Below are 27,984 nucleotides of genomic sequence, written 5' to 3' on the forward strand. Positions count from 1 at the left end.
TCCCCACTCTTAGCTGGGAGAAAAAAAGGCCAAGGGTTGTTCAGCCTGGAGAAGACTCCAGGGAGACCTTATAGCAGCTTTGTAGTACCTGAAAGGTGCCTACAAGAAAGCTGGAGTGGGACTTTTTACATGGGCATGTAGAGGTAGGACAAGGGGGAATGGCTTCAAACTGGAAGAGGGGAGATTTAGATCAGTTATCAGTAAGAAATTTTTCACTATGAGGGTGGTGAGACACTGGAACAAGTTGCACAGGGAAGCTGTGGCTGCCCCATCCCTGGAGGTGTTCAAGGCCAGGTTGGACAGGGCTTGGAGCAACGTGGTCCAGTGGGAGGTGTCCCTGCCCATGGCAGGGGGGTTGGAACTGGATGATCTTCAAGGTCCCCTCCAACCTAAACCATTCTATGATTCTATGATGGCTTTACACGTCTTAGAAAACTGCTGGGAAAAACCTCTCCCTCCAGGGTGCACAAAGCGACCGGGGACAATCCCAGTAATGAAATTAATGCTGTCAGCCTTCCCTGCGATATAAAAGCATGCTCCTTGGGCCTGGAAAGGTCAGCACAGAGCTCTGCCAGACGAGCTAGAGCAGAAGTTTTCTGCTTAGGTAAGCTCCTGTACCTGAGAAGGACTTTTTCCTCACATCCAAGGAGCCCGGAAGAACCACAGGGAGCCTGACAGTCGGCGTTCCCTTTGGCAAAGAGGTGCAAGAGAGCAGGTGTAGCTCCAGCAGTGCCTCCTCAGGGCCGCCATCACGGCACCGGGGTGCTGCGGGGAGCCCTAGGCCCAGAGTGCGGCCTAGCCCCACAAGGGTGGGGGTTTGGCTGACAGAACCCCTCCTGGAGCTTCGGGGGCGTTCAGGTTTAAGCTCTGTGGGGCGGGAGGCCGCAGGCCTCCCCCCGGTGGGGCGGAGAAGGCCGTGGGGCGGGCGGGTTCCCGCCCGCCCCACGGCCTTCTCCGCCCCACCGGGGGGAGGCCTGCGGCCTCCCGCCCCGGCGGCCATAGAGCGAGGCTAGAGCGCCGCCGCAGCGCTTCCGGCCGAGTCGCCATCTTAGTGGCGGGCAGTGAAGCCGCCGCATTGAGGCCGTGCCTCGCACCGCTAGGCAGAAGGGTGGCGGCAGCCGCCACCCCGTGCAACCGCTACTCGGGAAGCGGGGCCCCGGCGAGGAAGGGGACTTCGCGCCGTTCTCACGCCGCCTCTTCAAGGTAGCGGCGTTGTTGGGGCGGTAGCGGGTAACCCCCTCTGCCGTTGTGAGGGGAGAGCGCGGCCGCCGTGCCCTCACCTAACATGGCAGCGGGGGCGGTCTCTCTCTCTCTCTCCGCGGAGAAGATGGCCGCCGAGGGGAGCGGCGCTCTAGCCGGGTGGCGGAACGCGCTTGGCTGGGTGAGGGGAGGGTGAGGGGACCCGCTCCACAACCACAGGGACACCCCCCCTCCAGCCTTATTGCCTCACGGGGAACCCCCTCTCCCTTTGCCAACTCCCCCCCAGCTCACCCCCACCTTCCCCAGCCACTCGGAACCCCCTCTCTGCTTTGCTACCCCCCGAGTTTTGGGGGTCTCCCCTCCCCTGGTGCGTGAGGTGCCTCTGGGTGGGCGTGGGGCGGATTTTGGGTTGGGGTTACCCGAGACCCGGCTCCTGGGTGGTGGTGGTGGTGGGGCTGCTCTGCCGGCAGCTCGCTGCCCCCCCTCCCCGGGCTACTGCTCAATCTCCATTTTATTTTAATAGTCATATTTCCCACCCTCCCCTTTTATACTTTGCCACAGGAGTGGACCAGCAAGACCATAGGTAGCGGAAGGGTTGTTCTTCTCCTCCTCCTTCTCCTCCCCACCCCTTAAGGGGCGGTGATCGTGGCGGAGAGGAAGAAAAGGATGCCACGGAAGCTGTTGTTGCCTTATAAATCTGTTTTTTCTCACTTTCGAGCTCCACGGGGGTTGCATGACTCTTTGGCGATGAACGCAGCCAGAAGTGGCTACCGGGTCTTCTCGGCCAACTCCACGGCAGCTTGCACCGAGCTGGCGAAGAGGATCACGGAGTAAGTTCCCTCTCTTTCAAGTTTCTTTCCCCCCCAGAGCTCCTCTGTGCTGGCAGGCTTTCTTCAGTGTGGCTGGAGAGGCTTTTGGCGTCCTCCCGCCTTCCCAAGCCAAAGGCGTCTGCTGTGAACACCTTTGCTGGGGAGGTTTTGCACTGAGAGTCTTCAGCAGCTCTGTCCTCCTTTGCACCGGCTCATCCCTCCCGATAACTGAATTTGACCCAGCGCCGAAAATGGACCCGCTGCTTTCTGCCTTTTGCGTCTTTGACATGCATTTCAGTGCTGGAAAGGCTGGGTTGCAGCACAGGCTGTTGCTTTTGGGGAGGGAGGAGGTGAAAGTTGGCTGGACAAACCTCAGAGCATTTTAACTGGTTTGGGAGATGCTCAAAACTTTCTCTGCTGCTTTTTGTGGGGATGGGCTGGTGACCTTGTTTGCTCAACAGCTTCACTGCATGGGGTGCGGGGAATGTTCCGTGTGTGGACCTCAGTACAACACTTGCACTTGCACTAACCCAAGTGGATTTTTATGGGGTAGGAGAGGTGGGCAGAACATGCTAACAAGAGAGAGTTTAGTTTAGGGATAGAAGTGTGCCCCTTTTTTGTCAGCCCATCAATTTGGGCAGAGTTTGACCTTGACTTGGCAGGGATGGATGTGCCGGGTCCTGCTGAATGAGCTGCGTAACAGCCGGCTCCAGAATGGGGCTTTTGGTACACAGAGGAGCACTGAGTTTGCCCCCAACACTTGATCTTTTGTTTTGAATTAGTTTGGTTCAAAATGGGGCACTCCCAGCCGAAGGGGCTTTTCCGAGATGGGGATCAGTGTACTGCGGAACTGTCATCCTAAAGGGTTTCCTGCAGTTCATAGGAAGCTGCTCCCAAAATCGAGAGGACTCAGTCCCTGTTTGCATGCTGCAGCAGACAGCATCCTTGCTACCCCTTAGGCAGCTGCAGGCCTGTCCCTGTCTTCAAGGGCGTGCTTAAATTGGAAACATTACTAAATACAGGTGTGCTGCCACTTTAAACTGCAAGAATATTTTGCTATTCATCCAGCTAGCTTAATAAACAGTGTGTTCAATCCTTAGCACAGATTATCTCCGCAAAGCTGACTTGGCTGTTTGGATGGGCTTGCTGGTGTTGATGCGATGCGTGTTGGATAACGGTGATGGACTTCTTGGGGTGTGAGGTAGAGGGGGAAACCTTGTGTTTGGGAGTGGAAAGGTGGGGGGTTTTGTTCATGTATTTTTGCTATATTTGGTCAGTTTGGTATCGCTTTCCCTTCACTGATACAACTCTGAAAATAAAGTCTCTCTATATACAAAAAGTAAGTTTTGCTGCAACAGATGAGACATGGTTTTACAAGGCTTGTCTTGTTGCGTCAACACAGAACATAACAGAAGTCCCCTGGGGACGAGCTCCAAGTTCTCAGGACTGAAAGAGCAAATGGGCAATCTTTATTCTCTGCTCTTTGTCTTAAAAATAACTCACTTTTTTTTTAAAGATGTAATGAGAAGAGGCACGGATCAGGGTTCCCCAGGCCGTGGCACGCACAACTGGCCGCGTGACATAATACTGTAACCCTGTGCAGGGTTCCCATTGATGCTCTGAGGCTGAGTGACAGCAGGATCCAGAAAGTGACCTCCTGGCTGTCCTTCACAAAGTAAACTTTTAATAGGAGTGATGTGGGCTTTTTGCCTTGGCTCTAACGTCAGTGAGGAAGTTGGATGCTCTGATGGTGGTATGAGCACAACAGTGTGGTACACAGCTACTGCTTAAATGGAGACTTAATGACGCGTAGCTGTACTGTCTGTAAAATGGGAGTAGTGACCACTTTGAAATGGAAAGGTGTGTAGCATTATATGCAGCTGAGGTTTTGTTGGAGAGCAGTGCAAAATCTGCAACCATTAATAGTAAGGTTTTGCCCACAGTAAAGAGCTTCCCAAAAATAAAGGTACTTTCAGCATCTTGAGTGGTGGTTTTGCACTGACTTCCCTTAGGAGCTCAGGGGCTGTATCAACATGTTTGTAATACATCCCTTGTTTTTTCAGGTTGCAAAAGATGCGTGACTGCTGGCTTTCCCACTGTGTCACATCCCAGCCTGTACTTTGCTGGGGAGGTCAGTTGCGCCTTTTAATAGAGTTGGAGAAGTCATATAAGGGTGAGTCTGTCCTCTAATATTGTGCGTTCTTTTTAAAGTTTTTTTATGACCTTTAGTATAAGTAGTAAAAGAACTTTAAAACAACACGCAATATTAGGAGTAGGGCCCCTTGAGACACTTGCCCACCCAGGCTCTGTTGCTCTTTGCCTGTAGGTATGATGTTAAAATCAATACTTGAGGAGTCCTGGCTTACCCTGTTTTAAAATTTCAAGCCTGGGGAGGAGCAGTGTGATATAAACCAGACATCTGAAAGCTGTTCAATCTCCTCGTGTCATTTAACACAAAACTTCCAGAGTTGCTTTCGATTCAGGCTTTGAGCGTGGCATTCTGGCACGATTCCTATCTTTACAATTTCCCATTATGTATTCTTGTCTGGTTGTAGGATGAGTGACTAAATGGTTAGTCTAACTTTCACTTTGAGTTTTCAGAGTTTTTGTTTATGTTAGCATCTGCCAGGAAGAAGCGGTTGTGCTGTCTTATGAGAACCAAATACCTTGTGAAACTTTAAATAATAAAGACGCCCCTTAGATTCAGAACTACTGAAACATAAAACCATATGTTTACTTTTATCTTATAAATTGAGAGGGATGATTGTTTTCTTTAATTCTTTCCTAAGGTGGAAAGAAAACTCTTGCTGTAATTAGGACACTTGGCACCTGATTATAAGCTGCATTTCCGGGGAGAAAGATAATTTGTGTGACCAGTGCTGATCCCTAATGGGCCTTGTGTGCTGCTGGGGGGAGGGAGGTCTAGCAAGTCTCTTTAATCTCTGGAGTCCAACAGATGCATTTAGATCTCCCTCTGACTGCAGTGTTTGGCACAGAGGGTACAACTAATGCATTCCACTCCCTGCTTGTGTGTTTGGGTTGGAGGGGATTGCTGATTAAAGCTTGCTAATGCCTCCCCAGTGCTCTTGCAGGTCTGCGTTATGTGGGACATGATACTAGTGTAAGCTCATTGCAAACTGTGGATGTGAGTATTTTGGACATTCATTTTGTTTGCAGCACGGAAAATGCTGTTGATGTAAAGATAAAAGCAATGCTGTGAGCCTAAACAACGTGGAGTAATGAAGAAAAGATGGAGACTTGTGTTCTGATCTCTGGTTGTAGGGAGCTGGGTACACAATGCTAAAATTTAGGTGGTGTTTTCTGTGAATGAGCGGGAGGTGAGCCCTGCTTTTGGAAGAGACAGTATGTTAGGAGGACTTGCAGCAACTTCCCTCAGCTGAAGGAGAATTTCTGATGGGATGGAGGAAGACTAATGTCAGCCTTCCTCATTAGGTCATCTTGCCAGCATGTGAGGGGATGGCACAGGCGAGTCAGATCACAGCAACCTTGTGTTGCTGCTCTCCCCCATCTCCAAATCCCAATCTTGCCTTCTGGAAAGAGCTCTTTTGTGGTGCTATGGGAGGAGAGCAGGTGGCACCAACTCTTTTCCGTCTCTGAAGATGCAGCGCTGTGGCAGGAGGCTAACAGATATTACAGGGTGTAACTGCATCAAAGAATTTTGGAAAGGGAAAAGAATAGCCCGCTAAAAAGAAGTGTAGTTGGAGGGGGTTACAGGTGGGGTACAGCGCTGGAGTAGGGTGAGTGTGAAGCAGTTGGGCTTTCAGATTTTCTGTGCAGCTTAGGTGGAGCATGTAATGTGGCTGAGCAGGTTGGCTTTGCATGGTAGCTCTCTGTGCTGGCCAGTGCCAGGTTTAGGGCAAGTTCCTTCACGAGGAGTAGACTGGTGGGAGTAGAGGAAAATCTGTGTGGTATTTGCTCTTCGTTCAGCTGCACAGCTTTGGCATTGCTGGAACAAATGATGCAAGTGCTGGATGGCTCTGGGTACAAGTGGCAGATGAGCAGCAGGGACTGTTCTTCGAGTACTCAGTTGTGCTACGTGGATAGAGAGAGGTAAAGGGGGGCTCAGACAGTTACAAGGATATTGCCTTGTATCCAGGAAGCTGCTGTTTCCTTTCCCTTTCCTGGCTTGTGCTTGAAGTGGGAGATTAGGAAATCCACTGCAGAGCTGCCACTGTGCTAGCTGGACCAGATGACTGATCTATATTTAAAGATTTGCTCAAGTTTTGAAAAGCAATTCGAAGTCAGGCTGTGGCTTGCTTGGGCCATGGTCAAACACAGAGCAGATCCTCTGCTGTCAGCTCCAACTCCTCTGGAGTCTGCAGCAGTTCACGGAGTCAGGTATTTGCAGAGCTGAGCCAAGTGAAAGTGTAACGAAGAGGATATTGCCAAAATAAAATCACGTCATTGTCAAGGGCTTTATATGCAGATTTGTATTCAAATTGAATATTTGCATTGCGAGCTGGCTAGAAGCTTCCTTCAGAGATAACTTTATAAATGTCTTTTAGGTGCTTGTCATGAAATGGGAGAAGGAAACACAGCCTGGGCTGAGGGCCCTTCCCAGCAGTACTGAAACATGCTTTGATGGCATGAAATACTGCAAGTGCGCTTGCCTCTTGAATTCTGATTTGGCTAAACATCAAGTGTGTTTTTTAACTGACTGTCCTTTGTCTCAAGAGCTTGGTACAGTGTTTTTTCACAGTCTTCAGAGGAGCATTTTAAAGTACAGTCTAATACAACTCTAGCGTTTCCTAAAATACTGTAGTGTGTCACTTCCTCATTAAACTATAGGTAACTTCTGAGCTGTTCGCATTTAGGCTGTGAATTTGAGATGGATTTTATAAACACTCTTGTCTCCACAGCTTAATATCCTCTTGGCATGTGTTGAGACTGTGGAAAGTTAGGTCATCTTTCCTGGGCAACGTTTACAGAGAGATATTCCAGATCAATATAATTTTTTACTGGCCAGTTGCTTTGAGTAGGGTTTTTAAAGCCATAAAGAGAATTTTTCTCTTAGATGCTATTAGGTCCTAGTGACCGTTTAGTGACGGAGTTGGTGGGAGGACGGCAGAGCAGAGCGAGGAGCAGGGCTTTCCTCACCAGGAGCAGTGAGTGGTCAAACAGGGAAAGCTTACACTGCGATGGAGTTAAAAACTTTAAAAGCTGGGAGCAGTCTGAAGTAGTGATACCTTGATCCCGCTGTGCCCAGCCCTCTGTGCTGAGCTTGGCAGGACTGTGTGTGTAGCTTTTTCTAACAGATCCCAATCCTGAAGACTGCTGCTTTTAAAAACAAAAACAATGCCAAACTGAGTTTCTGTCTCTTTTGGATGGAGCAGGGAGCTTCCAGAAGTGAACTCCTGCTCCGATGTCTGTTTGGCGCTGGTTAAGAAGTATTCTGCAAATACTGCAAAATCAGCCTGACCATTCTCCAGTCTTAAACACCTCAGCATTGGCAAAAGCCCTCACCCCCCCATAGCTGAATACTGCACGACGCAGCAGGGCTTTTGTCGATGGAGCTTATTTTGCTTGGAGATGTGATTTATCTACAGGACCTAAAGTATTATTTTTGCCAGAAGAAGCTCTGTCTCTCTGCAGGTGTGTGCGCTCTGGGTTGCGTGTAGCAGCAGCCTTTTCTTTCCTAGTGTAGATCTGCCCGTGTCTGCAGACAAGTGATGCAGTAATTGTGGTAACCTCTGTTCATATGGTTATGCTGTTAGTCCTCAAGCCGAATGCAAACAGACTTCTTGCTGTCAGTTTCAGTCCTCTATCACCTAAAGCAACAACCGATGGGGAGCTTCTGCATGGAGATGATTTAGAGAGAAGAGAGTTGGGGATGGAGGGGAAGAAGGGAGAGGTGAGAGGAAAATGGAATTTATCTTTGAACTCTGTTACAAATGGTTACTCCCAGGCTGTGCAGTGGCTAAGGCCGTGCTCTGCCCTTGACTTCTATGTAAATCTTCCTTTTGACACAAGTCCTCTGGAATTTGGTGTTTTACAACAGGAGCTATACAAACAGTCCCCTCTTAATAGCCTTGGCTAAATCAAGGTTTTATCATACTTCTGCACTGGCTGAAGTCTCTGCTTACGCAAAACCTTCAGAGAGGGATTTGGTGGAAGGTGTGCCCCTTGGGTAAACATACCTGAACTGCTTTGGTGGAGCTGCCTGTCGGTCCGTCTGCCATGCCTGCGGCTCGTGGGACTGCAGAGCACTGCAGGCGGGGTTGATATATGACTTCTATGGGCAGTTTTATCCCATATCCTTCCCATTGCCGCCCCTCTTGTTTACTTGCAGTCAACCGTTGGAGCAGCAATGGGATTTGTTGTCTGACCAGAACAATTTACTCCTTTAAGTTGACAGCTGCTTACTGTCTCTTCTGCTGCTGTCTGCACCCAGGTTTGACAAGATGAGCTGTTTACTGTCCCTCTTTTCATCGGGGAGCAAACTTGGCTTTCTGATTTCTTGTTTCAGCAGCACAGAAACTGCATTGCTGCTCTACAGTCTGAGTAAGGCACCGCTGGGCTCTGGTTTCTTCTTGCCAGCTACATCCTTGCAGAGTGTCACAAACTGCCGCTATGTTGCCACCTCTTAGTGTTGGAAGTGCCACCCTCCAAGGGGTGTTTTGCTGAGATGTGTCCAGCTGAACTGTTAGAAGCTTTTCTCATTCCATGAGAGGCAGGGTTGACTAAGGGCACTTGCACAGTCTTGTTAATGGATTTTTTTATTTTTTTTTTCCAGTAGTGAGGTAGGAACGTGCTGTCTGCAGTGTAGTCAGGGTGCACGTGCCTCCAAAGGGAGCTCGCAAGACTTGCCATGCGGTTGTGGAGGAACAAGTGTGAGTCATTAAATGTTCCCACACACACACACTGATTTGTTTTGTGTGTGTGTGTGTGATACTTCAGCTTGTTTCGACTTAGATGCCTTGGCAGTGATTAGGTCGGAGCTTAGTTGTTGCAGATGCCTGACTTTCATTGGAAAGACAGTGGGATCGCAATGGGCAGTAAGAGCTCAATGGATCCCATCTGCAAGACTCACTTCTACTGTGTGTCTATACCTGGGATCTCCGGGCTTGCCTTTTCTTGATCAGCTGCCAGCTCATTTTTGAAGATACTGAAGGTACTGAGGATGCCTTGTATTGCAGCTGCAAGTTCTAACCCAGTGGGGCTGGTGAGAAAAGCCAAATTAGAGATTTAGGTGGCTTGCCTGCTCTGGACTGCATGATCCCTGGGCGATGCTGTAGTCGGTACCTGAGCTGGGCTGGCTACAGTTTTGCTCATACGATTCTCAGCGTGGGAGTTTACTCACCAGCCCTAGCCATGGCAAAACATGCAGCCAGACACACGATCGTGAATGCGTATGTGCCAACTACGTGCCTTGTAGCCAGCAAAGCAAATATATCACATTGCATTCAAGTATCTGTTATTGCAGCTGTCCCGGGCACGCTTTCCAGGCCAGCTTCTGGCTGAGACCTCCAGCTTGTGGGCTGATAGCTGAGTCCAGCAGTTGCTGGTGGGCCAGCAGCATGCCAGTGGCGGACTGTCTCGCTCATTGACTTCTGAAAAAACAAATATTTGTAATCTTTGTGACAATTGGAGTACAAGGCTGAGTCTGTGACTAAGGCGATGGAGAGAGACTGAAGAAGGCGGTAGACTGGGGGAGAACCGGCAATAGATGTGGGCTCTTTATTTCGGGTTAGTCCTGACTTGCAAAATTTTGGCATCTATCCAGGTAAACACAGTATATGCGCAGAGAGCAAACTACCACTATAATCAACGAGTTGAACAAAGGTATTTTGTAGGCATAAACTGTTTCCTAATCCAGCATGTGGGCATGGCTCCTGAGCAGACTCCAGACAAGAGGAGCGACTTGCCTCATGCTCCATCCAGCTAAGCTGCAGCAACACCTATCCCAAGCGTCTCACTGGTGTGGGGTCTCTCACCTGAGGCTCGTGGTTAAGGCACACATGCCCCTAAATACTTACTAATGGATTACTTGTCAATACAGTTAAATACGGAAGTGTCACCTGAGGGAAAAGTCTGCCTTTTGGAGCCTTTTAAAAATTCTCTTCAAAGTGAGTCTTTATTATATAAGAAAGAAATTAAAAAAAAAAGGAGGGAGGCAATTGTAATCTTTATTGCAATGAATGCTGTAGGTTTGACATTTGAGAAGAAGGAGTAACTTGAAAAAATCAGAAAACTGGTTTTTGAAGTTAAAATCTCTTCAATGAGCTGAGTTACTTCAGAAGGAAGGTTGAGGGGGGGAACACATGGGAGTCAAAAATGTGACTCAGTTGCCTATAATCAAATCTGAATAAATCGTTAATGTTTAGTTCCACAACAGATCTGCCTAAGGTGGCATGGCACAAATGAGGCAAGATGTCCTTTGCCGTAACTCTGGAGACGTGGCCTCTGGTCAATCCTGCTGGCTCTTCTAAGTATGGCGTCGAGCAGCGTGCCCCGGGGTCCTCCCCGGGGTCCTCCCCAGGGTCCTTGGAGGAAAGGAGACCCCTGGGGAAGTAGTTCTGCAGCCTGGCTGGTGCAGTCAGCTCCCTGTTAGGCAATGCTGTGTTTGGTTGGTGTGTAATGTTTGGCCCAGTCACTGCTTTGGATCACAAACTGCCAGGTTCCTCCATTTTTAATTTCCTTTTTTCTCTCCAGGCGTCTCGGTGCTGAGCTGGGGAAATCTGTGGTGTACCAGGAAACCAATGGAGGTAAGAGAAACCTCTACTGTTTGCAACTGTTTGAGGTAATCTTAGAAATAGTGCGTAACTTCATCAATCAAAACCTCTCTAATAAGTGCAGTGATTCATCTGTGATGTTATTGCTGCGCCTGCCAGTGTTAAACCTCCATGTCTGACCTTGGACGAAGCAATTAAATGTGTTCCTTGCTTTCCCCTGTTATCTCGTTTGTCTGCCCGTGCTGTTGTCTAAAGGAGAGTCCTACCTTGGGCATTAGCTGCTATAAAATCTTACACGTTCTTGTGCTTAGCGAAACATCTCCCAGATTTAAAAGTAATGGACTGCTTTCTAAGTGGTCTGCCTTGCAAACTTTTAATTATCCCCTTCTTCCAGGCCTCCCCTGTCACAGGCAATTTACACCTGCCTTAGCAAGGACCTGCCCGCGTGCTTTAAAGAGTGCAAATTCAGGGCTGTGCTGGGCAGCGTGCATTTTGGAGCTTGCTTTCATCACTTTAAATATAGCAAGTGTCCATTTTCAGATGTTGGGCTAAAACACAAGCATATTGGCTAACTGAGCTCAGTGGTTGAGAGTCATTTACTGTTTGAAGACCTCGGTTACCTTATTTGCAAGAGAGACTAGAACCAGAGAGCTGATACAGGTGAGAGGAAGGGATGGAAACGGTGCTGAGTCGGCATGAGGATTTATGATAGTGCTGCTGCTCTTACAGCCAGAACAGGCTATGCGGTGCGTAAGCTGCCGTGGTTATGGTTGGGTTGGCTGTTGCATTTGTGCTAGTGAGAGCTCACTGCCCTTTGGGGTTAGTTTTAAATCAGGTCGCTTGCTACAAGGTCTGAAGTCGTTCTTCATCACTGCACAGCAAATCAGTCTGCTTTCAGCAGAGTCCCATAAGGTTACTGCCAGTGCCAGGCAATTAGACTTTGAATTTGGTAGCTGGGTAGATATTTCTCTCCTTGTGCTTATCCCTGCCCTCTAGTTCATGACTGTGTGGAAAATGAGTGGCTAAGAGAGGCACCTCAGGAAAACCTGGTGTCATTGCTTTGGCTTTGCAGACCTGCTTTTGGGCTCGGCTTTTACATTTGAGTCTGGGACTGTAGGAATTGTGTTCAGCAGGGACCCAAATTTCCAGCTTGTCTCAGTGTTGAAATGTCTTGACCTTGATAGTAAAATTGGGCTCCTTGGAGCTCTGTGCTGCTAGTGTTGCCTTGGGCTATCCAGTCTGCATGGAGCTGATCCCGTGGTAAGATGCAAAAGGGCCAAGTTACCTTATTGGTAGGTACTAAAGGTTGTTCTGCTTTGGGTGGTTCATTGTTCACTAATGAATGTGGCTTTGACAGCTTTCAGCACTCAGCATGGAGAAGTGAAAAGGATCTCTCATTGAGAGTTAGATAATTGTCTTCTACATGTAAGAGAACAGCTATGCAGTCTGGGTTTGCATTGTAAATACAACTAACTCACTGCTATGTCATGCCAGCTCGTTACTTCCCAGGACCGGCCTTTGGTAAATCCCCTTGGCTCATCTGCGGGTAAATCTGTAATCTGTAAATCTGATGTTTGGAAACAAAACCGACTGTGTTTTCAATCCTTTTCAGAAACAAGAGTTGAAATAAAAGAATCTGTCCGGGGACAGGATATCTTCATTATACAGACAATCCCCAGGTAAGGGACTTGTGGCTCAGTTTTACAGCTGTGATATGCTTTGAATTTCTGGTTCAGTAGATTGTTCGATAGGTTCGCTCACCGTTAGCTGGCACGATAACCAGTCTATTTCCAGTGTTGTCATTGCTTTGAATTACATTTAAGACGCCACATAGCGTTAAGCTGTTAAAATTCCCAGAGGATCGCTTACGCCACAGCAAACTGAGAAGCTTCGCAGTGTGTCACTTAAAGCAAGAGCAAGTATGACTGATGGCTTTAAGTGAAACATCCCTGGTCTGTGTGTTGGTGTCCTTGCGGGCTCTGTTGCTTGGTGATTTCTGACTGGCATTTCCATTTCAGGATGTGTAATTTCCTCTGCCTTCCAATGACCAAGCAGCAGAGCCAGCAGCAAACAGCAGCTATTGCTTTCATTACAGGCTGGATTACTCTTCCCCTTTGGCTGTAGTGATGTGAAACTGAGCTCAGGTGAAAGCCTGTACCTTCCCTCCTGTACTCTTATAGTTCTTATGTTGGGCCTTTCCTAAGTGGTTTTGGGTTTTATTTTGTGCTGTTCTAGCCATGGAGTAAGAGGAAGAAGTGCTGCAAGTAACCAGGGGGCTAGAAAACCAGCCGCTAAGCCCAGGAATGTTGCTGCTTGCTGGCTGAGGTAGAGTGTAGCGTGTTAGCACTCGTATGGTGGGAAGGGAGCCTACATAGAAATGATAACTGCAAAATGACCAACTACGAGTAGGGGTCTACAGTAGGTGCTGTTTTCAGAGATGAGGTATTGATAGGATGCCTTTTGGACAATTAGCAAAATAAGGATATTCCTGCTGTGATAGCTCTTTCCAAGTTACCAAATTCTGCTCAGATTTTGGAGATCACAAGAACTAATAAGTACCAGAGCTCAAGCAGGTAGTGGAATACCCTTCAAACAGAATTTTTCCTGGCTTGCCAAAGAAGTAGAGCCCAGTGAGAGTTCAAGTTCATTTTCTCTTTTGTAGTGCTTGGCCTGGTGTTAAAGAAATCAGTAGGACTACAAGATTAGCTTGCTCACTTCTGGGGTTCCTCTTGCGGGCTGAGACATTTTCCTAGAGCTCATTTCTCTACAGAGAGATACTGTTTCCTCCCTCAGGGAGCAACTAAATCTCTGCAAGATGAAAACCCACTGATGCAGGTTTATGTTTTGGGTGAATAGTGCCATTCTCCTGTCCCTCGTGAGAGCATTCTCTGAAATAACTTGTAACTGAGAGCTGTGTAAACATGAAACAAGTAAGTGTTCAGAGAGATCTAACTCGGAGCATTAGGGACAGCAGTAGTTTTGGGGAGGGGAAAATCTCCCCTGCTTTTAACTTGTTGATTCCCTTGTTTTTCTATAAACTGAATTCAGTGTTACGGGCCAAGAAATGGATCCTTTTAAGCCACAACGTTCAAGGCCCTCCAGGTGAGGAGCCACTGTTGTGCAGCCAAGTCATCTTTTATACTTAAGCTGCAGCTGTCCCTTGCTGCGTTTCTTAAGAGGACATCTCGGTTTTGCAGTGGGTTTCAGGGAGCTTTTCAGGAGAGTAAAAACAACTGTGTTGAATAATCTGAGAACAGGGCTTCTGCACTCAGTGGCAGTTTGAAAAGCAACCGAAATATTAGGACTTAGCAGGAAAGGAGTAGAAAGGGAGACAACCTTGTTATGCTGCAGTGTGAATTCAGTCTGCATCTTAAATGCACAGAGAGAAAACAGGAAGAATTGAATATTAGATACAAGATCGCTGTCTAAAAAGCATATAGCGGAACTAAAGTTATGAAGACAGGTATTGTCCGAGACTGTTGGTATGTGGACTAGCATTCTTATGAGGGAAAACCAAATAGCTCCTGTTTAGACTGGAGAAAAATGAAGGAGTTGGTGGTTTAATGGTACACTAAAAGTGAAAGGAGTCTTTTAGTGCTGAGTGCTGGTGCTGGTTGTTGCAAAGTTGATTGGCAGCTTCACATAAACAATTCCCTCAGTCCTGAGAACAAGGATCCCCAGAAATGGCTCAGGCAGGGATGGGGAGAAGTGACGGAGGCTCCAGGCTGCTGGAGAGGGGTGGTAAGTAGGGCATGTGGGATAGCTGAGCTGGATCTAAATGTCCTGGTAATGAGCTGACAGTTCTCGTGTGGGGTCTTGGCTCAGGCTTTCCAGCAATAACTACGAGCATGGCTTCAAGGCAGGAGGCGGAGAGAGCAGCAAGGAGACTGGGATGCTCTCCTGGGTACCTGTTTTGATGATGCTGTGGCTGGGATTCTGCTGCAGGTGTTAATTTCCCCCAGTTAGTTCCCACGCTGACCCAGTCCCTTGGTTGAGGTCAGTGCAGAGGAACAGATCAGGCTGGCTCAGCACGAAGCGTGCTCCTCAATTCGACGAGCACCCCCCAGCCCACCCGCCTTGGGCCCTGCCAGAAGGACAGATGCCTGTGCCGGCTGGTCTGCAGGAGCTTCCCAGAGTCCAGCATGGGGTCCTGCTTGAATATTGAGAGAGGTGCTCCTCCTTGAGTAATTTCTTTATACGGCTACTGGTGTCCCACAACAGCAGCAGGACTGCTGGTGCTTTTTGAAATCAGTGGTAACCCTTTTTCCCAGGAGCAGTTTTGTTCTCTATCTGCTTTCCATGTGAATATATATATTTTTTAAAAGAGTAATTTGAAAAGTAATGATGGAAAATATTGAATTTCTGGGATGAACTTTTAAATAGGCTTAAACTTGGCCACTTTGTTTTTATACAGCACTGATCGTAGCATCTTTTTCTTTTCTCGTGGCCCCAGTGGCACAGCTAAAACCAAAGGGAAAAAACAGTTCTTTGTTTGCTCGTTGTCCTACGTGGCAGGGGGCTACGTTTTATGTAATTCTTGGCTGGGTGCTTCAGAGCTAACAAAGCTTTCTTGTGTGTAAATGGCATTGTGCGCGAGGGCTGGCGGGGCCAGTGGGAGAACAGAGACCCAGAGCACTCACAAATGAAGAGGCACAAACGGGGGTTAATTTCTGAAGGAAGGGGGAGAGATGGAGAAGTGGAAATGGTTAGAGGTTTGTCACAGGTCACACAGACGGGGGCTCGGAAAATGTTATCTCTGAGCTCTTGGGGAAGCCATCCCTGGTGGTCAGGAGGAAAACGGGTCAAGCAATGTCTGGGTAACGTCCAAAAAGTTCTGCAGAGCTTTAAGCTGCTCTGCACTGATTATTCCTCTGCTGATGTGTTGAAAGAGGGCCTGGTCAGCCCCTGCTCTGTCACCATGGGCTCCACAGCTGAGCTACCCCAAGCATTGCCCTCCTAGGGACCTGTCTGGGGAAGTGGTGTGTTATTTGAGGCTGTCCCTGCTGAAAAACCCCAAGCAAGGGTGTTTGCATTGTAGGAGGGATTGCCTGTCCCCCTGTCTTCTCTGAAGTGCGTGTTCTTCAGTTCCCAAATGGTCTGGAGTCAGTTTGTGACAATGCAGTGTCTCTTAGTGTTGGTTTTCAGGAACTAAAAAGGCTTGGCTTTTTTTTTTTTTATCCCACTTCTCAAAAAGAATTAAAATGCAGATTAATACAATCCTGCTAGGCCATACCTGTCATCATGGTGAACTTAACTGAAAATGGGGTTTTACTTGTATTCCTTGCTGTGGTCTACAGATATATTCTGCCTGTGTTGCTTTTTTGGTTGTGGTTGTTTTTTTTTTTTTCTTTTTTTCAAGAAACAGTCATTTAGCATTTACTGTGCTGTTGTTCCTTCCATCTCTGGTGCAGGTCAGCATCTCCCATGCTATCTAGCTTATCTAAAGTGATGCATCTGGACTTTGTACTGTTCCAAAATGTAGTAGTTCTTAAGGCAGGAAAAATAACCTGCCTTTACATTGCTAAAAATACCCTAATAAATCCAGTGTGGATGAAGTTGTGTTGGCTGTATGTGTGCCACTTATTTAAGAGACTATTTTATTTCAAAATACACTGTATGAAGTGATATTTGTTACAACATAAATGAAAAAATGCCTTTTTGTTGTTGTTGTGATGATGGAGGGAAATCGTTATACGCCTTATGTTAGAATATCAAATCAAACTGCAGTCCACAGCTCTTGAGTGCTAGAGTCACGTCCTGTATGTGTAACAGTTCGTTGTAATGTGCTGTGGCATGATGGAAGGAGCTATAAGATTACAATCTGGGTCTTGCATTAGCATAAGATGTAGCATTATTTGTTTGGAAGTTTGGTAAGGAAAGGTATGGGTATAAAAGAAGTTGCATTGGAAAAACATCCACTAATATTTGGAATGGTTTTCAAATCTCCTAGAGATGTGAATACTGCTGTCATGGAGCTGCTGATAATGGCGTATGCACTGAAGACTTCCTGTGCCAGGAACATCATTGGGGTCATCCCTTACTTCCCCTACAGCAAACAGAGCAAAATGAGGAAGAGGGGCTCTATAGTCTGCAAGCTGCTGGCTTCGATGCTTGCCAAGGCAGGTAAGTGTCACAGGGAGCAGCAGCATGGCAGGCTTGGATGCTGCTGGGCATCCCAGAGGGCATATGTCTGTCTGTTCTTTGCCCATTTAATGTGGGGATGTGCTGCTGAGCCCTTAGGAATTAATTTTCTTCAGATTAATTTTACGTCTTTAACTTGCACCTGGGTAGGTGGCCTAGAAGTGTCATATTGATATACAGTGTCAGCCCAGTGCTGTGGCTTGTTGCATGCCTGTTTCTCATTATGTCTTCGGAACTTTTTGCATTAACCTGTTTATGCTTATTTTATCACATGGCATAGTAGTCCGAGTAATAGCTAAAATGGTCTGGAAAACTGAGATATTCAAGGAACTCCAGCATTGTGGTAGTTGTCTCAATGAATTGTTATCTTTTTTTTTTTCCTTAGGTTTAACACACATTATCACTATGGACCTTCATCAAAAGGAAATTCAAGGCTTCTTCAGCTTCCCAGTAGACAATCTGAGAGCATCCCCTTTCTTGCTTCAGTATATACAGGAAGAAGTGAGGTTACTCTAGTTCTATATATATCAACTTGTCTTAACTCATCTTAATGTGATAGCAGCATTGGGCCTCCACTTATGCAGAGGTGGTGCTGCCAGGCTGGGTCAGTCTTTCTGTAATGAATTATTTCTTAGGGGGTACCTATTGCACGTTTCTTAAAGTTGCAAAATATTACATGGTTGTACCTGGATAGAAATTGAACTCATACCATAAGCAGAAGATGAGTGTGCTATTTGAGAGATGGCATTTATGCTCCTGTCTCTAATCACCTTTTAAATGCTGTTAAACTGTCTCCCCTCGCCCTTTGTTCCGTGGTGGATGTCTGACTGCTCTGAATTATTGATTGACTTTGTCTTGGGCTGAGTGTAGAAATGCTGAGCACAGGAGGGCTGAGGGCAGGGCACGGAGGTTTTATTTTCCACGTGCAAAAGACCGTGATTTCTGCCCACGTGGTGAGAGCAAGGCTTCCCCATATGGGGAGAGCCAGCTCTGGGTTCAGACCTTCCCCTGCAGACAGATGTAGCTGCAGCTGGTCCATGCAGGGTAGGTTAAACGCCGTGAACGTTCCCATCTTTGCCCATTTTGAACGCAAGGCCAAGACCTGCTCTGTGCAGGCACTGGGGCTCTGCACACTGGTGAGTGCCGGGGTTTGATGCCTCTGGCGCCCAGGGCCCATCACTACACCTTCCCCTTCTTCCCCGCGCTGTGTGCAGTGCCCATGTCTCCCACAGCTGCACTCAGCACTGCAGACCGGACCGTAACTTGTGGGCAGCAGTAGGGAAGGAGACACAAAGCGGCAGTCGTGCAGAAGTAGGACCTGCAGTATTGCCTGCACTAAACTTATTTGTGTTCCATTTTGGGGCAGAATACTCAAATGCAGGTGTTGAAAATGAGTGCAATTGCCTCTCTAGTTTCATGCCACAGAATGAAGATTTGGGGCTGGGAAAGGAGAGTGATGCAATTATTCAGCCATGTGTCAAATCAGTTACTCGTTAGCAAGAATGTCTTTACTGAAATAACTTTTTGTCACATCCAGATTCCAGATTACAGAAATGCAGTTATTGTAGCCAAATCTCCTGATGCAGCTAAAAGGTAAATGAATACTTTACTAGCTGGTTAAAGTAACTTGGAAAATAACTGGGCTGATGGGAAATAGGCCATGAAAAATATGGGAGGGCCTCAAATGGATCAGCAAGCTGGTCCATAAGTGCTTTGTGACTGGAAACAGGATTGGCATCTGTAGTGGTGAAGACAGGCAACTAAATTTTGCAGTCCAACCCTGTGGGAGTAAACTCTGGAGGTCTCCACTGCTGCGGAGTTAGGTGGTTCACCTGGGGCCAGGATCAGACTCGCTGCATGAGTTTCAGTAGTGCCTGACTGTCTCAGAAAGCATTTAGCATATGGAGGAACACCAGGAGACCCCTGTGGTGTAGCCAAGGGGTAGAGTTGGCTGTGGGATATTAAGGAGGAATGAAAATTCACTTCCAGTGAAGTTTGTTGCTGGGGAACAGCCACAGAGCTGCAGCCTTTGCCTTGCTGGAACTGGCACAGGCCTGCTACACTGGGCTGTGAAATTGCGTCAGCCCAACATCTTCCTGACGTGCTGTGGTTGTCCTGCAGGGCTCAGTCTTATGCTGAGAGACTACGGCTGGGACTAGCAGTGATCCATGGAGAGGCTCAGTGTACGGAGCAGGACATGGATGATGGACGTCACTCCCCTCCGATGGTCAAAAATGCAACTGTGCATCCTGGTCTGGAGCTGCCGTGTAAGATTAAGCTTCTCTGCTTACCTTTGGGAAAAAAAAAAAAAAAAGGAAAAGTTTGGTGGGAAACTGCTGTTGGTTTAGCTGTGGTAGGTATAACCAACCTAATGGCATTTGGACCAGTGGAATTTTTCTCATGGAAAGGTTGATATTGGCAAGTTGTAGGAGACGGTACAGGGGAAGGTTTGTATTTAATTCTTTCTGGCCATGGAGAGCATCAGTATTGTTCTCCTTGGTTGCACCCACTCAACAGTGTCGGGACTGACAAACTTCTGATGAAGGTGGCGCTTTTACAGCGCTTGGCGAAAAAACTCTTTGAGCTAATGAAACAGTGGCTGTTCCCACGTTAGTTACACTTTTGCATTTCTTTTCTGAGACAGGCTGCTGTCCCCGACGTGGAAGGGAGGGCTCACCTTTCTCTTCTCTTGCTGCAGCACTGTTACTGCTAGAGATTTTCTTAATCTTGGCAGCCAGGTGATCATGTTCCAGTGTCTGCTTTGACATGGTTTTGAGGCTTGTGTGGCTTGTGTGAATAGGTTCTCCAAGAGCATTGCTGAGCTCTTTCTGTGCTCTTGCTATCAATGGATAAGCTGCTGATTTGGGAGCACAGAGCAAAGTAAAAAAGGAGAAAAACTGTATTCTGGGAAATGCTGTCCTCTTAGGATTGCTTGTATTCCTGCAGCAATCAAGCAACAGCACTACAATCAAAATCCAGCTCCCTCTTGGGAGCATTTTAGCTTTCTAGGTAGGTGGTGGTAGGACAGAAATTGTGAGTTCTCAGCCACGTTCACTACACTGAGTGTGGGAAAGGATGCATGCTGCTGTATGTGGTATGGAGCTATCCCTCCTGCAGCCAAACTTAATTATATTGGCAGTGGCTAGGGCTACTGATAAGCGTCTGCTCTTGTCTTTTGAAGTTTAGGGAGAACATCCAACCAGTTTGTGGGCAGGTTGTGGAGGCAAGTAAGACTGCAGGTAATTTACATTAGCCCAGTCATCACTCACCATAATACAATCGTTTAAACAAAGCTTATATTGCTGGTGAAACTCCTCTTGGGCATTGGGGGACAGGTGGGATTTGGCAATGAAGTTTTGGACTTCGTCTTGATTGTCCCCCTTCTGACAAGGGGATTTTTTCTCATGCTTCTAACAAAATGGGAATTTGCATGGTTACTCTTGGCCTGTTCCTTCCCCTCCTACTCTGAAGAGGATGTTGTTCTCCAAAATATCACCAGCTACATTTGTGTGCTCCCAGGGCGTTGGTACGACTGTATCTTTATTTCCTAAGGAAATAAAGGAAGTACTTTAAGGAAACTCAACTGTGGGAGATTGTGCTGCTGGAGAGCCCTGTAGATGGTAACTCATAGAGAAATGTGCCCTTGTCCAGTTTATGATTTCAGTGGAAAATTGTTTTCAGTCCTCAGCTATCAAAACATGACCTAATTTACTGTGTATCACCACTGTCTTACTTTATCTCCTGCAGAAACTCTGTGCTTGACCTTGCATTCCTGCAAACCTAAGGCACATATGTAAAACAATCAAGCTGTGGCTTGGTAGCTGTCTGTCGGGTGTGAGATGTGGGGTTGATGATGGGGTGAGCTTGTCTAGAACTCTCGGCATAAAGTTGCTTTTCTTTCCAGTTTTCTAATCTTAACAGATACCTGTTTTTGAGTGAGCTGGGCTGTGTTACTGGAGGTGCAGAATACTGAGGTAATACCTCTCGAAAAGCAGTCTGTAAGCTTTTAGTGCATCCTGTTTGTGTCACAGCCTCTGCCATGGGTCAACACTCTGCCGGGCAGAGGTGAAAATGCAGCTAAGGTTAGGGGTGGCAATGCTGTGAGTGTCTGTACTTATCCCCTCTTCTATGCCCCCTTTCTTGTCCAAGTCAGTCATGTGAAGACACTTTTCAGACCTCAAGTGGCACATCAAACAAAACCCTTGATCAGCTCTTCCTGCTGTGCATACCATCACCAGCAATCCGTGTGGTGTAAGGTCTGATGGCAGAGTGAAGCAGGGTTCAGCTATGGCCCTGAATTTGTGAAAGGTAGGACATGTGCCACACACCCAGAGCTGTATACTTCCTTGCACCAGAACTGGCCAGAAAAAAACCCAGTTGTCAAAACAGAGCCAGTCTCCAGGTCTGCCTGGCTCAGCTACCACAAACTGGGCTCTGAGCAGTTAGCAAGTGGGGTTACTCCTGGGGGGTGGCTGAGACTAACCATGGAGTCATCCTGCTCTGGGCTGCAACCTGATCGGGGTGGAGCATCCTATCCTCCCTCTCTAGACTCCGCAGTTCAGCATCCCTGGCAGCTGTGTTACAGGCAGAAGAGAGGTGAAACCTGTATCTGGGAGCAGCCCCAGAGCCCTACAGCGATGACTTATGCTTTATGCCATTCTTCATGGGCTTCCTAGTGAAATGGCTGGGCTCCTGCTTCCCGGCATGCACCTTTTCTCCCTGTTCTGGTAGAGATCATGTGCCTTTAATTAACGAGCGTTATGCAGTGTAATGGCTTATTTATTGTCCTGAGAGTGTAGCCTGATGTGATACTCTGATTTGGTGGCATATGGAGCCATAACAGAAAAATGCCAAAGGTGCTTCCAATTGCACTTCTTAAAGTGCTGTGCTAAAGTGGCAGCAACAGCTCATGTCACTCAAAAACCAGAAATCGGAGTCTTTGAGACGGGATGTCACTCTGAGGTTATTCACTTTGATTGTGTACTCTTTATGTCTCAAAGCTTGCAGCTGGCTTGAGGCTGTGCCTTAACAAATGCATGTGGACTCTTTGCATGTTTCCTTGTCCTTGAGAAAAGGAGTGGAGCACCATCTGTTAAATCATTTCAGTGGCTTTGAAATTCAGTACTTTATACAAATAGCTAATGGTCTGCTTCAAACCCAGAGCCCAGCAAATTGCTGTGATGGAAAAGAGTGTGGGTGAAAAACAGGAGTGACCGTAGGTCTGTTCCTACTTCTCTACGCCCACCTCTTTCCTGTGTTTAGGCTGGGCACCAGGATGTTATCTGTCCTTCCAGGTCTGTCTCTTCACAAAGTTCATTCCTGAGCAGCCTTTTGTTCATAGACTCTGTTGTAAATGCAGCATTATTTTACTTAGTGATTATTGCCTTAATGCATGCTGTCAGCTCCAAACAGAATTTGATTTAGCATTCTTTAACCCATTTTTGACTGCTTAATTAAGGCAACAGGTTTATGCACTTGGGAATGCTGTTTCTTTGTGCCAGCGATCATCTCCCCTTTAATATGCGGTACTTTGGCATATATAACTCACATCAGAATGAAAGTGCAGGTTAGAGTGATTGGCTGATGATCTTGTTTCCCCACCACCCCTCAATGTTCTTTGATACTCTTGTTTTATAATGGTGCTTGCTGTTTTTTTTCTCTTTCCTCTATTTTTTCCCCCTAAAAGCTACAGATACCCCAAGCATCTTTTCTTACTCTCTGGAAAAAAAACATTGACTCTTTTAACATAAACTCATACATAATCCCTCTTTTGTCTACCTACAAATAGAGGTTTGGGTCTGGGAGGATAGTGTTCTTTATTATTTGAATCCTTTTTTCAAGTCATCTTCTCGTAGCAGTTCTGACTTTCACATCTTGGTATGTCCAAAGATTTTGAAGAAGGAGAAACTGGTCACAGTAACCCTCACATAAGCTCTCATCAAGTTGGAGGAAAGTTCTCTTGCGATTTGATGTGGGTTTGGGTAGATCTATGGCTTGCAATTTTTTTTCTTTTCTTTGCAGAGAAAATTGAACAAGAAAAAGGGAGAAAATCTCTTTAGGATACGGGTAGGTCAACGTGTTGCCTACCATACTTTAAAAATAAAGTAAAAATGAAATGCAGCATTTAAAAACAGACAAGAGATGTGAAGCATTGCTAAAGTTGCTAGCTGCTGCGTTAGCCTCTGAGAGTAGCAAGGAATGTGTCTGCTTCCCGTATGGAACAGGAGGATACTGATTTGCTGAGACTCCATGTGTTTATCAGTAAAATAGTGCTGAATTTCAGCTCCATAAGGTCTGTTTTACCATTACTGAGAAAAGAGTTTTCCCTATTCTGGCTGTTGTAAACAGAAATGGTACTCATCTGTGGATGCACACGAAGGATGGGATGGCAGCCAGATGTAATCCTTTTGGTATTTCAAAGCTCCCACCAGGAATTTTGTTACTGTCTAAACTAGATAATAAACTAATTATCTAAGCAGGTAGGTAGTGCCTGTAATTGAAATTTACAGTCTGCTTATCTCTTGTGATGCTTAATCCTAGTTCATTACAAGTACTCTTCCTTCTCATAAGAATATTTTCCCTTCAGGATTTAGACATGACTTTGCATGTGATAGGAGACTCAGAAATAACAATGCAAGGGAGGCTGGGGAATCTGTGCTCCAAAGAGCAATTAACTGTTCAGTCCAAGGTAGCTGTGACTTTAGCTGCAAAACCTAGCAATGAGTAATGTTCCTTTGGTCAAAACAGAACTACTGAACACCTTTTCTACAATTTTGGTAGGCTTATGGAAAACCAGACTGTGAGGTAGGTCATGTGTATGAAGAACAGCACTACACACAGATCTTCAGAGCTGTGGTCCCTATAATTGTTTTCATTGCATCCCTCAGTCTGACTCACTCACCCAGCTGTGCTGGCACTCTAAGGATTCCCAGGCACTGATGACTTGTGGGAATAGTACTGGATCAGCCTGCTGTGCAGGATGGGGAGTTTCGTGTGGGACTCCTTTGACCCAGGAGGGCAGAAATCAATGTTAAGATGGGCTTTTTGATGGGCAATGACTTGTGTTCTCATGCTGCTCAAGTATTATATGGAAGTAGGTTATCCTAAAGAAGAAAAATCTTGCTATCTAGGGTGTCCAAAACTCCTTGGCACTTGAGAAGCCTCTGTGGTCAGAATCCTGGCAAGCCCTGATCTTACAAAGAGGAGAGGTACAAAGTGCCTTGGTAGGACACTTTGCACTCTCCATAGAGAGCATAACATCTGGGGGGGTGCAGGCGGGTCAGGTAAGTGTTACAAATGCTAGATGTTCACCTTTGCATCAGTGCTTAGATCGGCCCAGATTATCACCTAATGACACATACGTACCCACCGCCGTGTCCTTGTGTGCTGGGAGTTTTTGTACTGTGTTCACTGTACAAACCAGCACCCTCCGGCAAGCAAGAGGTTTGGCTTAGGGACAGCAAGGCCCTGGCTAGTGTCAGTGGCAGATTGTTGTTAGGTGCAAGTCTGAAGGCTGGACACTCTCAGTGCATCCTAGTTCATATTTCTGTTATTTTTCATACTGCTGCTGGAAGTTTATTGGGCTAAGGGATAAAGCCTGTTAAATGTGTAGTTTTTGCATGAGCCATGTCAGTGTACGAGTAGAGCCAGGAGGGGGTGGAACCTTATTTCTTGGTTTATCTCTTCACCAGGTGTCAGATAGCACAGTTCATCAATGTCTACTTTTGCTTCCAGTTGCTGGTTGAACTAAGTTTGAACTGGATTTTGTCCTGCTCTTTGCATTGAAACACTTAAAAAAAAAAAAAATCAGTGAACTTTGCTTCTGCAAACTTCCTTAAGCTTTCTTTGCCTGAACAGGTATTATTAAGGTCCTTATGCCCTCTTTCAGAGCCTTGTGTGTTTGGTGGTATGAGAGAAAGCAAACAAGCTGCAGTGTGAGTCTCAAATCCTTCAGATGAATTAGTGAGTCCAACAGGTGAAAAATTACACCTTGCATACACCCTTTGAGAGATGTTGCTTGGAGAAGCCCATCTGTTGTTCCCAGTCATGAGATACCCCTTTTTTTTTCCAAGTCCTGTTCTGGAGCACAAAGAATGTCACTGACATGTCCCATTAACTTTGTAGTTCTCCTTGCACAGGGGTCTCTTAGATATTTGGATTTGTTCACAGTCTCTGAGGTCAGTACGAGGTCCCCACAGAAACTGAGTTTCATCTTTATGCAGCAGTGCTATTCATTTAAGGAGGAAAACGATGGTTAAACCAGTGGTTACCCACTTAGGTGGGTGTAAGGATAATGTAAAGCACATGTCTGTATCTGTGCAGCAATATAAGATGCAGTTAAGGGCTGAGCCTCCTGTGTGGTGGAGCTGTTGTGGTTTAACTCAAGGCTAACTGACCTGTTGTGTTTGTTTTTTGTTTTTTGTTTTTTTTTTTTTTAACTTCTTTAGTGATGATGGCCAAGGAGAAACCACCAATAACTGTGGTTGGAGACGTTGGAGGAAGAATTGCCATCATTGTGGTATGAGTGTGATGGAGAGGGAGGGTGGTGGGTGGCTTCTTCTCAGCATCTTTTCTTGAACTGCTTTATCCCACAGGGTAGGAGCGACTGCTGGTGTGGGGTGGGAATGTGATTGTTGCCACTGTTTTCTCCAGTTTTGCTGATGATGGGTTATTTGAGCTTTCTGTTGAAAACTCTTCGTACTACTGCACTTTAAGCCCTTAAATCTCCTTGCTCCCTTGAATCTACAAATGTCAGATGTCTACAAATACCCAACAAATCCAGGACATGCAGAGAAATCTCCTGAAGTGTTTAAAAAAAACCCGACCACCTAACCAGGAAAAAAAACTTGTTGAGCTTCTCATACTTGCTGTGCTGTTCTGCAGCAGAAGTGATTGACACGCAGCTACTATCACCATGAAAAGAAATACCTTGCTGAAGATAAGCTCTGTTTGTGTGGGTGCACGTGCAGGGACTGATTTGTTTCCAAGACACAATATTTGTTTTGCACACTAGCAAAAGTGTCCACAAATTAGTGAAATAGTGGTCACAGATTTAAGTTGTGCTCATGGCTGTCCTTGCATCTCGACAGCAGCTGAAGTAGCCAGGGATTATTTTTTTTTGGCTGTGTGCATGGCCAAAGCTGCAGTACCTTGCAGATCCGCTCCTGCCCTGCAGGCATGGTAAACTTCTGGTTTTGATGCTATTTCCATTTTTTCTCAGGATGACATCATTGATGATGTGGAAAGCTTTGTAGCTGCCGCAGAGATCCTGAAAGAGCGTGGAGCCTACAAGATTTTTGTGATGGCTACTCACGGGCTCCTGTCAGCAGATGCCCCCCGTCTCATAGAGGAATCCTCCATCGATGAGGTGCGTCCACTTTCTGGACTGCGGAGGAAGGGCTGGCTGTCATGGCCGGGTTGATTTAAGGCACTAAAACCCACAAGCTGATGTTCTTCCCCTGCCACATAGCTCATCTCTGAAATGACTGGTTTCATCAGATGCTTTCAATTAGCTGGTTTTTCATTTGGGGGGGAGGGGGAAGTGTGTGATTAATACTTGTTCAGATCAGATCTGCTTCTCTGTGTATGTTTTCTCCCTAATGCACAGATATTAGTCATTCCTGCCTGGACACTTCCCTTACTGCAGCTGGGTGCATGTGACTGCTTTCTCACTGTACCGGCCTTCTACCTGTCAGTCTCCCCCAGCTGATGACGGGCTGTTGGGTACATTAAGAGGATAAGATTTCAAACCTCACCCTTAGTAACAAACATGTCAGATCCTGCGATCCAAATGGACCCGTCACGCTGTGTGGAGGTGGCTGTTGTAGAGTGCCCTTTATGCCGGTCCCCTCAACAGATTGACTGTCATGTAGGGGAGACCACTTATTTTAATCTTTATTTCTAACATACCCTGAGCTGTGAAACGGCAGGAATGCACTGCTTGTGGAGTTAATCTGGGGTAGCTGTTCAGTGACAGTGAGCATATCAGCAACACAACTAATGGTCTTTTCTTTCTGGCACCCCATAGGTGGTAGTAACCAACACAGTTCCTCACGAGGTACAGAAGCTGCAGTGCCCCAAGATAAAGACTGTGGATATCAGTTTGATTCTTTCTGAAGCCATCCGACGAATCCACAACGGCGAATCCATGGCCTATCTCTTTCGCAACATCACAGTTGATGACTAGGCCTGGCCTCCACAAGAGAAGGAAATGTGCATGAAAAGGCGATACCATAAACTATAGGCATAACACAACTGTTTATTCTTGTAGGAGCGTGAAGGTTTTCAGGGTCTTGAGCCATGAGATCTAATGGAAAATATCAACCTGACCAGCACTTTACAGGTGTATAGGAGAGGCCACTGGCAATGGGGAGGATTGCATCTTAATTAAGAGAGAGGGAGAAATGAGATGATGTTGAATTTTTAAGTTCCTTTAATTGTTGTTTTTTGGTTGTTGTTTGGTTTTTCTTTTTTAGTGTGTCATCTCTTGCCCTGTAGGGGGGAAAGAAAAGCAAAAAAGAAGTAGCTGTCAGCTTATGAGAAGGGAATAGACTGTGCTCATTGCTGCATGTGGGCAGCAAGAGGAGACAGCCTTTGGGTTTCGGTTTCTGACTGACTTGCCTGAGAGCACAGAAGGGAGTGCTTCATTCAGGCGGCTGGGCTGGACCGCTTGCTGCTGGCAGAGCTGATTAGCAGAGCAGCTCCTCCCCAGTTGAGTGGCCTCTCATCTCTTGCACAGCATAGCAAGGACTTTCATCAAAACTAAGTTAGCGGAACATCCAGCAAGGGCAGCTTAGGGCAACCCATTCATAGGGCTACTCGTATCCTTGTGTGGGGGTGCTGGGAACAAGCTCATGTGTGTCTCCCAGCAGGACAAGGGATGGTAGTTAATGTGCTGGCCTTCTCATTTTGCGAGCCTTGAATCATTATTGTTCTTCAGTGGCAAGTAACGTGAGGGCCTAGGTCCTCACGTGAACACTTGTCTGCACTGCAAAACCAGGCGCAATTCCTGGAAGTGCCTGGGGTTGGTGAGTTGCGGCAGTTTTGTGGGGAAGGGGAGTTGGAACAATCTCTGCCTCTAATGCAGCTGTGTCTCCAAAACACTAACACTGAACATGCAATAAAAAGCATAGGATTTTTCA

General features: G+C 46.7%; 1 protein-coding gene and 1 long non-coding RNA gene across 4 annotated transcripts; both read left to right on the plus strand.

The window, feature by feature from the left end:
- The first annotated feature begins 1,323 nt into the window (after positions 1-1,323).
- On the plus strand, positions 1,324-27,984 carry PRPSAP1 (phosphoribosyl pyrophosphate synthetase associated protein 1). 3 transcript variants are annotated; one of them, XM_082492052.1, is made up of 11 exons: positions 1,324-1,381; positions 1,762-2,030; positions 10,683-10,735; positions 12,315-12,381; positions 16,653-16,825; positions 17,229-17,344; positions 18,381-18,436; positions 18,965-19,110; positions 25,291-25,361; positions 26,064-26,210; positions 26,871-27,984. In XM_082492052.1, the coding sequence occupies exons 2-11, from the start codon at positions 1,867-1,869 to the stop codon at positions 27,027-27,029; spliced, it is 1,152 nt and encodes a 383-aa protein (XP_082348178.1). In that variant the 5' UTR covers positions 1,324-1,381; positions 1,762-1,866; the 3' UTR covers positions 27,030-27,984. The 3 variants fall into 3 exon arrangements, with proteins under 3 accessions (XP_082348178.1, XP_082348180.1, XP_082348179.1); XM_082492054.1 differs by having other exon boundaries at positions 1,340-1,381; positions 1,919-2,030; XM_082492053.1 differs by lacking the exon at positions 1,324-1,381 and having other exon boundaries at positions 1,694-2,030.
- Positions 20,029-22,892, plus strand: LOC309678873. The gene is made up of 3 exons (XR_014269791.1): positions 20,029-20,082; positions 20,748-20,817; positions 22,865-22,892. It is a non-coding gene; the product is annotated as an uncharacterized lncRNA (long non-coding RNA).

Source organism: Vanellus vanellus, assembly GCF_965231255.1.
Source record: "Vanellus vanellus genome assembly, chromosome: 17".
Classification (NCBI taxonomy): Eukaryota; Metazoa; Chordata; class Aves; order Charadriiformes; family Charadriidae; genus Vanellus; species Vanellus vanellus.